Genomic DNA, 13,252 nt, shown 5'->3' with positions numbered 1-13,252 from the left:
TGGGTGTTAATTCCTCTGAACACCTTGGATATGCCTGTGGGCTCTGCAGCATATTCCATCATAGTAACAACAGGAACCCCTGGGCAGGAGACAAGAAGTACATGGTGCAGGATTGAGAACAGACATCATGTTTGGCTCCTATACTATGAAATGATGGCCTCTCTGGGAGGGGAGAGCACAAATCCAGTTAGAGGACCTTCCAAGGTAATGGGCAGCTCAAACTCTGCAGAAACTTGGACAAGATGGTTAATGATGCAGATGATAGTTGCTAATTAATAGTGTATCATCTCCCTCCTCCACCATCTCTTTTAGATTTCTCCTACCTGTGGCCAACACCTGAACAGATCTGATGTGCTTACCCAGTAAGGTGACTCAAACCTTCATCCCTCAGGTTTTCTATGCCTTGTTTATGTCAGGCTGTGAAGGCTACTGTTGTCTGTTTACTGTGATTATTGACTGAGAAGCACCAAGGATTCCAGGGAATCCTCTGCTTCTCTTCCCTTCATCCATTGTATGACAGCTACCCCAGCTCCTCATGGCAGTCAGGGTTGATTGCTGTTACCAATAGGATGATTCTCTTCTTTGTCTGATAATGTAAGGAAGCCTTTGGTATTACAGTGGAGAATTCACTGCAATCATTGTGTGTTACCTGATGGAAAAATTTATTCCTCACACTGCTCACTTTATCCCTACCCCCATCCCAAATTAGGAAATAGTATGAGAAACACAAATTCCACAGTGGGTCACCAGAAGTGATGATGAAAGGGGCCAAACCTATTTTTACCCTTTGGAGTCTCATATTTTCCATATTGAGAACAGAGTGCTATTGGTTAAATGTGTGTATCACATTTTAGGTAAGAAAGCCCTGGTGTGTTGAGGCCATCTTCAACATTGCTAAAGAACTGAGCCTTTTGCCACCTATTCAGCATTTTGTTAGCTTGACTGCTTTTGGGTATCATGTGTTTGTGTACCTGTTGTTGAATGTTCTTAATAAGAAATTGGTCCTTTGGTCCAAGGCCATGTTATATGGAATGTCATGTCAGGAGAACAGACATTGCATATGTTCTCAGAGGATAATACTGCTCTGTAGCAAGGAAGGAGAACATATATACAGAGTAGACATGGATTCTGGTTGTGATAAATTGCTATCTCCTCTAAGGTGGAATGGATATAATTAACTTGCCATCAAACAGTTGGCTGGTCCCCTCCAGCATGGTGCCATATGAGGGCTCGGCATTAATTTTTCCTTCTGCAGCTTGTGCATTCAGCAGTAGTAGAACTGGGTCAGTCTCGCTTAAAGTGAGTCCATGCTGAGAGGTCCTTTTGTAGCCTCCATTCCTACACCATGATTGTTCTGTGTATGGGCTCATCATGCCACCTTGGGTAGTCAAGGAGACAGCCTGGCCTTATGCAGGACAAGTCATTCCTATCCATTTGGTCTTTGAGAATCTCCTCTATGGTGGGTGCTCTGGAGGACACTCACATTCTCCGAAGAACGTGAGGCATAACCTTGCACACTTTGTGCCTGTGCTCAAAAATGTCCACCGTTTTATGTCTTTCATAGAACTCTTTCTCCCCAGTCTTCTAATCTGTTCCTTTTGGGCCCCTGACAAACCAGCCAATCAACTGCCCTGGATTCCTTGTATATTTATACCTTAGGTGATCTCTCCCTACAAAGTGAATGTCAGATATACTGCTCACAGCTCTGTCCACCAGGATTTCATTAACCACTGCCCTTCAGGGCCCTTCCTGTGGGGGCCTGAGATCCTAGGAAGTAGAAGTGAGGGAAAGGGGAAGTGAAGCAAGGAAGGTGCGCGATCTAACATGATGATGCACTACCCATGTTTCACTGGCCATATAAACGGCCATTTCTCAGGATGGTCTCTTTTGGGGAGGAAGGGAAAAGACTTTTTCCACTGGTCAGAGTATCACCTTAAGTGCCAATTCTTATGTGCTTTTGTGTTGCATGTGTGTGGGTCCTGTAGTGTCTCAATATTCCTTGATATGGGTGTGTGGTAAGATGCTGTTGGGTTGTCCCAAGTGAGATTGGACAGATTTCCCATAGAGTTAGTATACTGCAGTCACTGAGGTTAGAACAAGTGGCCAAATGCCCTGACATAGGTGAATATGAGAGGACTTGACATGGTGCATAAGTGGTGTCTGATTCATCTTCCCTCCTTATGGAAACCTTCCTAATAGAGTGATGCATCCTCCATGACTCCCCAGACACCTCCATGAAGTAGGCAGGTGCACTATTGGAAGACAAATAATGTATCCCTAGGCATGGCTGAGGACACAAAGTTGAATTAGACCTGGTCAGTTTTTGCTCTCAAGAAGTTCGGTGAATTGTATCCTCATCTGACAGATGGGAAAATGAAACAAAAAGGATTTTTTTCAAGTCATTCAACTGGAACATGGCAAAGCTGTGCCTATTAACAACATTTTATGACTTCCATCCCCAAAAGAACTGTGCTGCCTATCCCGGTTACTGGAGTATTAAAACAGAAAATGACTGGCAAGCATGGGTTCATGACTCATGGCACAGCTTCAAGTTTAAACAATGTGTTACAGTACATGAGATTCGTAAGTTCTTCTGTGATAATGGCCTACACTGAAGCTGGAATCAAGATTGCTAGGAGAAATATCAATAACCTCAGATATGCAGATGACACCACCCTTATGGAAGAAAGTGAAGAAGAACTAAAGAGCCTCTTGATGAAAGTGAAAGAGGAGAGTGAAAAAGTTGGCTTAAAGCTCAACATTCAGAAAACTAAGATCATGGCATCCAGTCCCATCACTTCATGGCAGATAGATGGGGAAACAGTGGAAACAGTGGCTGGCTTTATTTTTCTGGGCTCCAAAATCACTGCAGATGGTGATTGCAGCATTTAAATTAAAAGACGCTTACTCCTTGGAAGGAAAGTTATGACCTACCTAGACAGCATGTTAAAAAGCAGAGACATTACTTTGCCAACAAAATCCGTCTAGTCAAGGCTATGTTTTTTCCAGTAGTCATGTATGGATGTGAGAGTTGGACTGTGAAGAAAGCTGAGGGCTGAAGAATTGATGCTTTTGAACTGTGGTGTTGGAGAAGACTCTTGAGAGTCCCTTGGACTGCAAGGAGATCCAACCAGTCCATCCTAAAGGAGATCAGTCCTGGGTGTTCATTGGAAGGACTGATGTTGAAGCTGAAGCTGCAATACTTTGGCCACCTGATGTGAAGAGCTGACTCATTGGAAAAGACCCTGATGCTGGGAAAGATTGAGGGCAGGAGGAGAAGGGGACGACAGAGGATGAGATGGCTGGATGGCATCATCACCTTGAAGGACATGGGTTTGGGTAAACTCTGGGAGTTGGTGATGGACAGGGAGGCCTGGCTTGCTGTGGTTCATGGGGTCACAGAGTTGGACATGACTGAGCAACTGAACTAAAGGTAGATTTAGTTTTTTCTTAATGCAACATTTGCAGCAGGTAAAAGGACTGACAAGTTTATTGTCAAAGGGCATCTATCCATTTGATTGTAAAAAAACAAAAATACAATTGTAATATCTTTAGAAAGTAGTTATAATTCAAAAATGCAAATAAAGCAAATAACACCATAATTGTGTTGATCTTAATATGTTGTGACTACCTTTCCATATCATTTAATATTTGACTACATCTTCATTTGAATGACTTTAGTGGCTCAGAGATTAAAGCATCTGCCTGCAATGCGGGAGACCTGAGTTTGATCCCTGGGTTGGGAAGATCCCCTGGAATAGGAAATGGCAACCCACTCCAGTATTTTTGCTTGGAAAATCCCATGGACAGAGGAGCCTGGAGGGCTATACTCCACGGGGTAGCAAAGAGTTGGACATGACTGAGCGACTTCACTTCACTTCATAGTATTTCATTATATGGTTATATCAGAGTGTGTTTAACCAATTTATTGTTAGGCCTCAACTTTTTCAGTGTTTCAGTGTTAAAAAAAAAAAAAAGCTTAATTAAATAGCTGTGGGAGGAAGGTATATCTTTGTGAAATCCACATTTTGTTTTTCAGAAACTTTTTTTTAAATTTATTTTAATTGGAGGCTAATTACTTTACAATATTGTATTGGTTTTGCCAAACATCAACGTGAATCTGCCACAGGGAGAGGGGTTCAGGATTGAAATCCACATTTTTAAAACATAACTTCATCATGAGATTCTTGATTCAAAAAGTATGCACTTTGCATATACATATGAGAATGCACATTTCCTTCCTAATTTGTCAACCTTGGGTATTATAATTTTAAAATATTTGCTCATATGATAGGAAAAAATATAAAATATAAATCTTTATTTTAGTGACTATGGAGAAAGTTTTATTTTGCTAAAAGAAAGCAGGAATTCTAATCCACACAAGGATAGAATTCACGTATTTATATGACACTTACATATATTCAATGTCATAAAGTTTTTCAAAAGCAGCCACAACTGTTTCCCTCACTGTATCTGACTTTGACAGTGTGATTTTGCAATATCTTCCATTGAGAGGTAGAGTCTACCTCCTCACTTCTTGAATCTGGGCTGGATTTGTGTTGGTTTGTAAATTGGCCTTCATGCACAGAGGGCGAGGAGAGATGGAAGAAAGAGGCAGATCACTCCAGACTGGTAGCTTTAAGGTTTAATGAACAACCCATATAAGTGTTGTCTGGGGCAACTGCAAGATGTGGCTTGTGGCTTGTCTGGGGCAGCTGCAAGATGAGTCGATTTTCCCATCTGACTGTCAGAATCCTAAAAATTGATGTGGAGGCTTTAACTGGGTTCAGTCACGTATGCAATCTGGATGGTCTCAACTATGCCTTACTTTCTCACTGGTGCATCCTAGTCCTTGAAGTTGCTGCTCATTTGGGAATAGTGGGACCTCCATTCCAAGAACAGGTTATTCTAACACCAAGAATGAATTGTTTATCTTTCAACATATATTGGGAATGATTTCTGAGGTATAGATTTCTATTTTAAAAAAGTGGTGTTTTGAATTGCAAAAGCATTTTTAAATAATCATTATTAGCAGATGAGGAGCCTCCACTTGCCTGGGTCAACCAGCAGTCACATCATCTCCGTGACCACCTCCAACAACTTGTGACTTGCTTTGGCCGATAGAATGTAGCACGAGTGCTTTGCTCTGAGTATGGGTCCCAAGAGGCTTTTCATGCTTTGATTTGCTCTCTTGGAATCACCATTCAAATAAGCCCAGGCTGACTATGGGAAAAAGAGAGCTACATGGCCCAGAGACTCCATCAACCCAGCAGTTGAAGTTCAACCCCCAGGAGCAGAGCTGGGTAGCTGATCTGTAGTTGAGCACAAAAGTGTGAATGAGTCCAACTCAGGTAAGCACAGCCTAAACTGCTGACCCTTAGATTCCTGAGGGGGAAAAAAAAATGATTGCTGTTCTATATTATCACATTTTTTGATAGTTTGTTACCCAACAAAATTAACTGAAACACTCACCATTAATTATCATTTTGGTGGAGAAGGTAACATTCATATTCGAAGTAAATGATCTTATTTGAAAAATAGGAAGGATGTTGTTTCAGCAACAAAAAGATCAAATCATAATAAGCACAGTATTTATAGAGTGATAAAAATGAAAATATGAAGTAATGTGCTTCACCCCCATCAGCTATTGTGTTTATGAATCCATTGCTCTGTGAATATCCTCAGAAACTATTTCCAGCGGGCAATGCTGACAGACTGTTTAAGAAAAAGGATCTATTGGCTGAGAATATGATTACATGGGGTTTAGTTTTAATTCTGTGATGAGATAGCCATGTGAGTTGAGAACTGGGTGCTTTATCTCTGTGGGCCTTATTTTTTACCACTGCAAAGTGACGGACTTGCAATAACAGCAACAACAATAGCCAAGATTTACTGACTGCTTAGTCAATGTCACAAGCTCTGTTCTATGGGCTTTCAAGTATTATCTAAATTCTTACAGTTGTACTTCAAATTCTCATCTGTAAAAGATATAATATTATCTTCTCTGTGATGAGGATTCAACAAAATGGCCCTAAATTGTCTCTGGGGTATAAAGGTCCTCACAATCTAATGCTGATCAATATTTTTTTTACAAGGCAATATAATTAAATATAATACTTTCTGTCTTTATTTAACAAATTGATAAGTGATTGTGAGATAGGCCTTTTTTAAAACAGGTATTTGCTTCATTCACTGGGGATGTTTTGGGACTGGATTTCTCAAGCCAATGTCAATAAATCTTATATCAGCAGTATGTGGATGACTCAAAGGTCTAGGCTAGCCCTTGGCTGACCTTTGAGAAGTCAATTTCAGGGAAAACCTGAGAAATTTTGCCATTTGTATGACTTTAAAGGTCGACTATTTTGAGTGACTTTCATATCAACAGATGCCATGGTGGGGACAATGCGCATCCGTTAGAGGCAGACGATCGCTTGCTGGGATTTTTGGACACATAGAAAGCAATAACCAAAAGGGAAAAATTTTGATTTCTGAACTCTAAGTTAGGAACGTCTCTCTATCAAAAGACACTAGAGAGTGATAAGGCAAATTGCAGAGTGGGAGATGACATTTCTACCACCTACAAATGTAAATATGCTTACCCCATATGGCAATAAGAAAAAGATGTGTGAACAGAAAAATGGGCAAAGTATTTGAACAGGCACTTACAAAAGCAAATATCTAAAATGCAAATAAACACAGGAAAAGATGCCTGAAATTATCAGTCATGAGAGGTCGCATTAAATCACAATAATTGGAATGGCTAAAATGTAAAAGACATTACCGGATGTTTGCAAAGATGTAGAGTAACTGGAATTCACAAATACTGTTGATGGGAGTGTACACTGGCACAATAGCTTTGAAAAACTATCACATGTACTGACAGTGAAGGCATATACATCCTTTCAATCAGTTATATACTCAACAGGAAATGTGTACATTATGTTCACCAAGAGACATGTATAAATAAAGATGTTTATAGCAATGCTACTTTTAACAGAACAAAGCTGGAAATAGCCAAATGTTCATCAAAAGTAGGTAAGTAGTGGTATATTCATAACCTATAATATTTTATGGTAATAAAAAACTGCTGCATGCAACAACACAGATGACTCTTATAGACCTGCTTAGTAGAAAAAGGCAGGCAGAAAAGAATCCATCCTGCACGAATCCATAGGTAAAGCTCAAAAGTAGACAAAATGAACCTATGGTATTAAAAGTCAAGGGAATGGTTCTTTGTTGGGAGGTGGATGATGACTGGGAGTAGCCAGTATTTTAACTTGGGGATATTAATGACTAAGAAATGGCATGAAGGGGCTTCTAAGATGCTGGAAATGTTCTATTTCTTGATCTGAATGGAAATCATACCCATGTGCTCACTCTGGATATTTACTGAGCTGTTTATGACTCATGTGTTTCTCTATATGTTCACTATACTTCACTGGATAAGTTCATCTTTTAAAATAAAAGAACTTATGGGAGCTGTTGGAGAGTGTCCCATAGAACAACCATGGGGTTGTAGATGGAAATGGCACCCAGATAATGGCACAAGCAGAGTGAGCTGTTTCATGAGAAGGACCAGCATGTTGGTACCAGTACTAGCTCTTGAGTGGCCTTGGGATCAAGTAACTCAGAGGGGCCAGGCCCAGGCACTTTGGTTCTGGTCGACAATATAGCGTAGAGGCAAAGATCACAACTGGCGGGCCTGGAGAGGTAGTGGAATTGCTGGTGGATGAATCCTGTGAATTCAGAAGAAAACAATGAAGTCAGAGAGGAATCAGCAAGAGCTGAAGAGCTGGGAATGATATCCAAATTCCCAGGGCAAATAGAAGATGTTATTGATAGGAATGTGGATTTATGAGATGTTTTAGCCTGCATGTTTGCTAAAACATCTGTTTTAGCAAGGACAGCAACTGTTTGCTCCCATGGGTGAGAAGTTTCCTTCTTGGCGAGGACAAGGCTAGTTGCTCCTCAATGTGATGGAAGATTTGTCAGGGACAGGATGGTTGAAGCAGAAAAAGAGGATGAGAACTCTAGGCAACAGGTCAGGAGAGACTTGGTTCTAATGATTTGATGATTCAGGAAGGAAGGATAGTTATTTCTTATAATACTGTCCGTGGCAAGGGAAAGTATATTGCTGTGTGGGTGCTGTGCAAAATAATTAGGACCAAAACCATCTGATTGGAAGATGTCCTACCTTAGCTGCTATGGCTTCTGGCACAAGAACAAACAACAGTTGGGCCTCAACTGCTAATCGTGATGTGGAGTGAATCCATCTCATTAAGCTTGAACCAAGCATGTATTAGGAAATGGCAAGTAAAATACTAATGCTTAGATAATACCTCATCTTATGCAGCACTATTATCCTTTCAGAGGACTTTCACAAATACCATCCCATCTGAAACTCAAAATTTCCTTGATGGGAGGGAGGGCCCATATTTCTCTCTGCCTAAACAGATGACTCAGGGGCCCCAAGAGGGAAACGTGATCAATCAATGGGCTTTCAATGTAAGTGTTCTGGCATTACTTTCTTTGTGTGATGCTTTCTTGGCTAAGCTGAGATGCATGCTGGCCACAGCATGTGAACTAAAGGCAGGATGGGACACTGAGCAAAGATTTTTCTTTTTTAGGAGATTTCACATGTAGCTGAAACTGGACTTGGAAATGGAACCCTGACAATTGAAGTCAACATTTTTCTTTTTAAAGCTCTGTGTCTAAGAACAAGGAACACATAGGTTTCCTGGAGTCAGAAGACTGACTTGCACATCCATTGATAAGGCCTCAGAGCCCTTTGCTGGAACTCATTACTCAGGATCGTGCTTCTCAGACTTTCAAGTGCACAAGAATCACCTGGGCTGGCGGCAGTACAACGCATATTATGATTCATCTGTTCTGGCTACACAGTAGTGAGGACAAAAAGTGCTCTTGTGGTCACTCTGAACTGAGCACTTTAGTGTGGAGTCTTGGGGACTAAGACCCCTGGAAATTGGCATCTTTATTAAGTAACAGTCCTCTAGGAAAATGGTACAGATGAACCTATTTGCAGGGAGGCACAGACATAGAGAATGGGTATGTGGACACAGCAGGGAAAGGGAGGATGAGACAAACTGGGAGAGTAGGACTGACATATATACACTACGGGTGTGAAATCTGATAGCTAGTGGGAAGCTGCTGAATAGCACACGGAGTTCAGCTCAGTGCTCTGTGATGACCTAGAGGAGTGGGATGGGAGGGGGATGGGAGGGAGCTTGGGAGGTGGGAGGGTGGTTCAAGAGGGAGGGGATATATGTGTACGTACATGATTCACTGCATTGTAGAGCAGAAACTAACACAACATTGTAAACCAATTGTACTCCAATAAAAAAAGAAATAAACTCAGTTCAGTTCAGTTGCTCAGTCGTGTCCAACTCTTAGTGACCCCATGAATCACAGCACTCCAGGCCTCCCTGTCCAACACCAACTCCCGCAGTTCACTCAGACTCATGTCCATCGAGTCAGTGATGCCATCCAGCCATCTCATCCTCTGTCGTCCCCTTCTCCTCCTGCCCCCAATCCCTCCCAGCATCAGAGTCTCTTCCAATGAGTCAACTCTTCGCATGAGGTGGCCAAAGTACTGGAGTTTCAGCTTTAGCATCATTCCTTCCAAAGAAATCCCAGGGCTGATCTCCTTCAGAATGGACTGGTTGGATCTCCTTGCAGTCCAAGGGACTCTCAAGAGTCTTCAACACCACAGTTCAAAAGCATCAATTCTTCGGTGCTCAGCTTTCTTCACAGTCCACTCTCACATCCATACATGACCACAGGAAAAACTCAGGTTCCCACATAAAGCCACATTTAGGAATCTTTATACATTCTGGATTCACTGTTTAAAAAAAAAGTTTAGAATTTTGATTTTACTTTCTTTTTCTCTGTTTTCCAGGAAACAGACTTTGTAGGTCTAGATACTTCGTTCATTCATACTACATGGCAGCCACAATTTCTCCTGGGAAGACAGCAGAAAACAAAGCAGAAGATGTCCCTGCCCTCAGGAAGGTTGCAGTTCAGTCAGGGTGGAGAGAAGGAGCAAGTCAACAAAAAGTGAGTATGTGATGTGTAGGATGGTTGTAAGGTATTCAGAAAAAGTATTTTGTAAAAAGCAGAGAAGGCAGATATGGTAGAGAATGTGGGGTTGCAGTGTTAGGTAGAAAGGCCTCATTGAGAAGAGGATGTTGGAACAAAGACAAGAGAGAGAGTGAGTTTGTGGGGAGACCTGGGGAGAACATTCCAGTCAGAGAGAACCACAAGCACTAAAGCTTTGAGATGGAGCAAGCCTGGCATGTTTACAGAATAGCAAAGGCTAGTGTCATTAGAGTTGGGAGGCAGGGGACAGAAGTGAGATGCAGATGGGAAGGGGAATAAAAGGCAGCTTAGTGCCTCAGAGGCCACTGTATGGACTTTGGCTTTTCCTCTGAGGAGTATGGGATGTTGGATGGTTTTGAGCAAAGGAATGGGTGATTGGATCTGACTTATGCTTTTAAGAGAATTGGTCTGGCACCTGTGCTAAAATCTGCGGAGGACAAAGGTATTATAGAAACCACAAGGCCATGTAGAGGGATATTAGTCACCCAGGTGAGCAATGAGAATGACTTGGGTCATGGCAGTTGCTGGTCTGGTGATGAGAAATGGTTGGATATATTTAGACAGATGTGATTTTCCTGTATATTTCCCTGGGTCAATGGTGAACTGAGATATATTAATCTGGGTGCATGACTCATGAAGCTCCTGGCAGTTGGTTGACAGTTATAAGGAAGTTTAGTTAGTTTTTTTTTTTTGGGGGGGGGGTGTGCGGGGGAAGCATACCACTTCATTTTGTCCCTGCTGCTGGACTATCACTTCTTCTATCATTTAAAAAAGTTATAGAATGTTGGAAGCAGTGGTAGTTGAGGTTAACCTTTCCCAATACAGATTTCAGAACAATTTAGCAGCTTGAATTCCATTTTTAAGTTTTATATCACAGATGGGTGTCTTTCCATTAAAAAATATATCAGGAGTGGCAGCAATTGTCAATGTTATTTTTCTTCTTATGACTCTAACTGGAGTATTGAAAAGATAGAAACTCTCCAGAGAATTCACTATTCCAGGGTTGGCAAATACATAGCAAATAGTCCCTCTTCCACTTTCTCACCAAAGGCAGATATTACTAAGTGAGAACAGCATTCTTTTTCTCTGAGCTCTGATGGAGCATTGGAATCTTTATCAAAACAATCACAAATTTATCAGAGCTGGCATGAGTTAAAACCTATTCACCATGCCTGTGGGTAATCACTCTTCCTGACAGCTTAATGGGGTTGGACAGGAAGCCATGCTTCACCGAGGTACAGCTGGAGCCAGTCTTTGTCTTGTCAAATTCTATCTCCATCTCTGGCTAGCTCTTCCACCCTGGACAACAACTTCACATTTCTAAGCCTCAGTCTCCTGTTCTATAAAATGGGGGAGATAATACCTGTCTCATAGTAGCTGAGTGAGTGATGGTCGCTCAGTCATGTCTGACTCTTTGTGATCCCATGGACTGTAGCCCACCAGACTGCTCTGTCCATGGGATTTTCCTGGCAAGAATACTGGTGTGGGTTGCCATTCCCTTCTCCAGGGGATCTTCCCAGCCCAGGGACTGAACCCGGGTCTCCCACATTGCAGGCAGACTCTTTAATATCTGAGCCACTGAAGTGAAAGTCATTCAGTTGTGTCTGACTCTTTGAGACCCAGTGGACTCTACAGTCCATGGAATTCTCCGGGCCAGAATACTGGAGTAGGTAGCCATTTCCTTCTCTAGGGTATCTTCCCAACCCAGGGATCGAACCCAGGTCTCCCACATTGCAGGTGGATTCTTTACCCACTGAGCCATCAGGGAAGCTCTGAGCTACTAGGAAGAATTAAATACTATATATGAATTGCTTAATCCAGGGCCTTACCTGATTTATTGAAACCTTTAATACATCTCAAGCAGTTATTTGAATTAGTTTAATTAACAGAAATCTTGAGGACAAACATAGAAGTATCCTGACTCTGCCACCTTGTCCTTCTTCTTTTTCTTTTTTAAAAAAATTTTTAGCTTATAAACATGTTCATACAGTCTCCAGGAAAGGAACACTTCCTTGCTCACTCTTCACAACCCCATCATGGTAGCTTGGCATTACCTTGTATAGCTGTTTAGTTGGTTTTGTAAAGGCAGAATCCATTACTAAAACCCTATAGAATATATAAAACTTTTTGGAACCTGGAATATAGTTTCCCACACAAATGATATAACAGAGATTAACTCCAAAACCAACATAACAGACAAAAACAGAAAGCAAATGCAAAAAGAAAAACTTGAGAGTGATCAAGAAAAGGTTCAGTTCAGTTTAGTTGCTCAGTTGTGTCCGACTCTTTGCAACCCCACGAATTGCAGCACGCCAGGCCTTCCTGTCCATCACCAACTCCCGGAGCTCACTCAGACTCACGTCCATCGAGTCAATGATGCCATCCAGCCATCTCATCCTCTGTCGTCCCCTTCTCCTCCTGCCCCCAATCCCTCCCAGCATCAGAGTCTTTACCAATGAGTCAGCTCTTCCCATGAGGTGGCCAAAGTACTGGAGTTTCAGCTTTAGCATCATTCCTTCCAAAGAAATCCCAGGGCTGATCTCCTTCAGAATGGACTGGTTGGATCTCCTTGCAGTCCAAGGGACTCTCAAGAGTCTTCTCCAACACCACAGTTCAAAAGCATCAATTCTTTGGCGCTCAGCTTTCTTCACAGTCCAACTTTCACATCCATACATGACCACTGGAAAAACCATAGCCTTGACTACACGGACCTTTGTTGGCAAAGTAATGTCTCTGCTTTTGAATATGCTGTCTAGGTTGGTCATAATTTTTATTCCAAGGAGTAAGCATCTTTTAATTTCATGGCTGCAGTCACCAACTGCAGTGATTTTGGAGCCCAGAAAAATAGTCTTACACTGTTTCCACTGTTTCTCCATCTATTTCCCATGAAGTGATGGGACCAGATGCCATGATCTTCGTTTTCTGAATGTTGAGCTTTAAGCCAACTTTTTCACTCTCCTCTTTCACTTTCATCAAGAGGCTTGTTAGTTCTTCACTTTCTGCCATAGGGGTGGTATTGTCTGCATATCTGAGGTTATTGATATTTCTCCCAGCAATCTTGATTCCAGCTTGTGATTCTTCCAGCCCAGTGTTTCTCATGATGTACTCTGCATATAAGTTAAATAAGCAGGGTGAC

At 41.8% G+C, this 13,252-nt stretch overlaps 1 protein-coding gene across 29 annotated transcripts in view; it reads left to right on the top strand.

The window, feature by feature from the left end:
• The window catches only part of LOC147363456 (uncharacterized), a 257,915-nt gene that overhangs the window by 83,041 nt on the left and 161,622 nt on the right, over positions 1 to 13,252 (top strand). For all 29 annotated transcript variants that reach the window (XR_015137142.1, XR_015137138.1, XR_015137137.1 and 26 more), the window contains 2 exons: positions 8,628 to 9,066; positions 9,917 to 10,074. Coding sequence is in view for 10 of the 29 variants with exons in the window: in XM_086327331.1 (XP_086183457.1) it covers positions 9,019 to 9,066; positions 9,917 to 10,074 (206 nt within the window). In the remaining 19 variants the exon portion in view is untranslated. The remainder of the gene's footprint in view (positions 1 to 8,627; positions 9,067 to 9,916; positions 10,075 to 13,252) is intronic.

Source organism: Bos grunniens, chromosome 11 (genome assembly GCF_055505025.1).
Source record: "Bos grunniens cultivar Pamir isolate PY7600 chromosome 11, Bosgru_T2T1.0, whole genome shotgun sequence".
NCBI classification, from domain to species: Eukaryota; Metazoa; Chordata; class Mammalia; order Artiodactyla; family Bovidae; genus Bos; species Bos grunniens.
The sequence above is the reverse complement of the archived record's forward strand: the minus strand, read 5'-3'. Positions and strand labels throughout refer to the sequence as shown.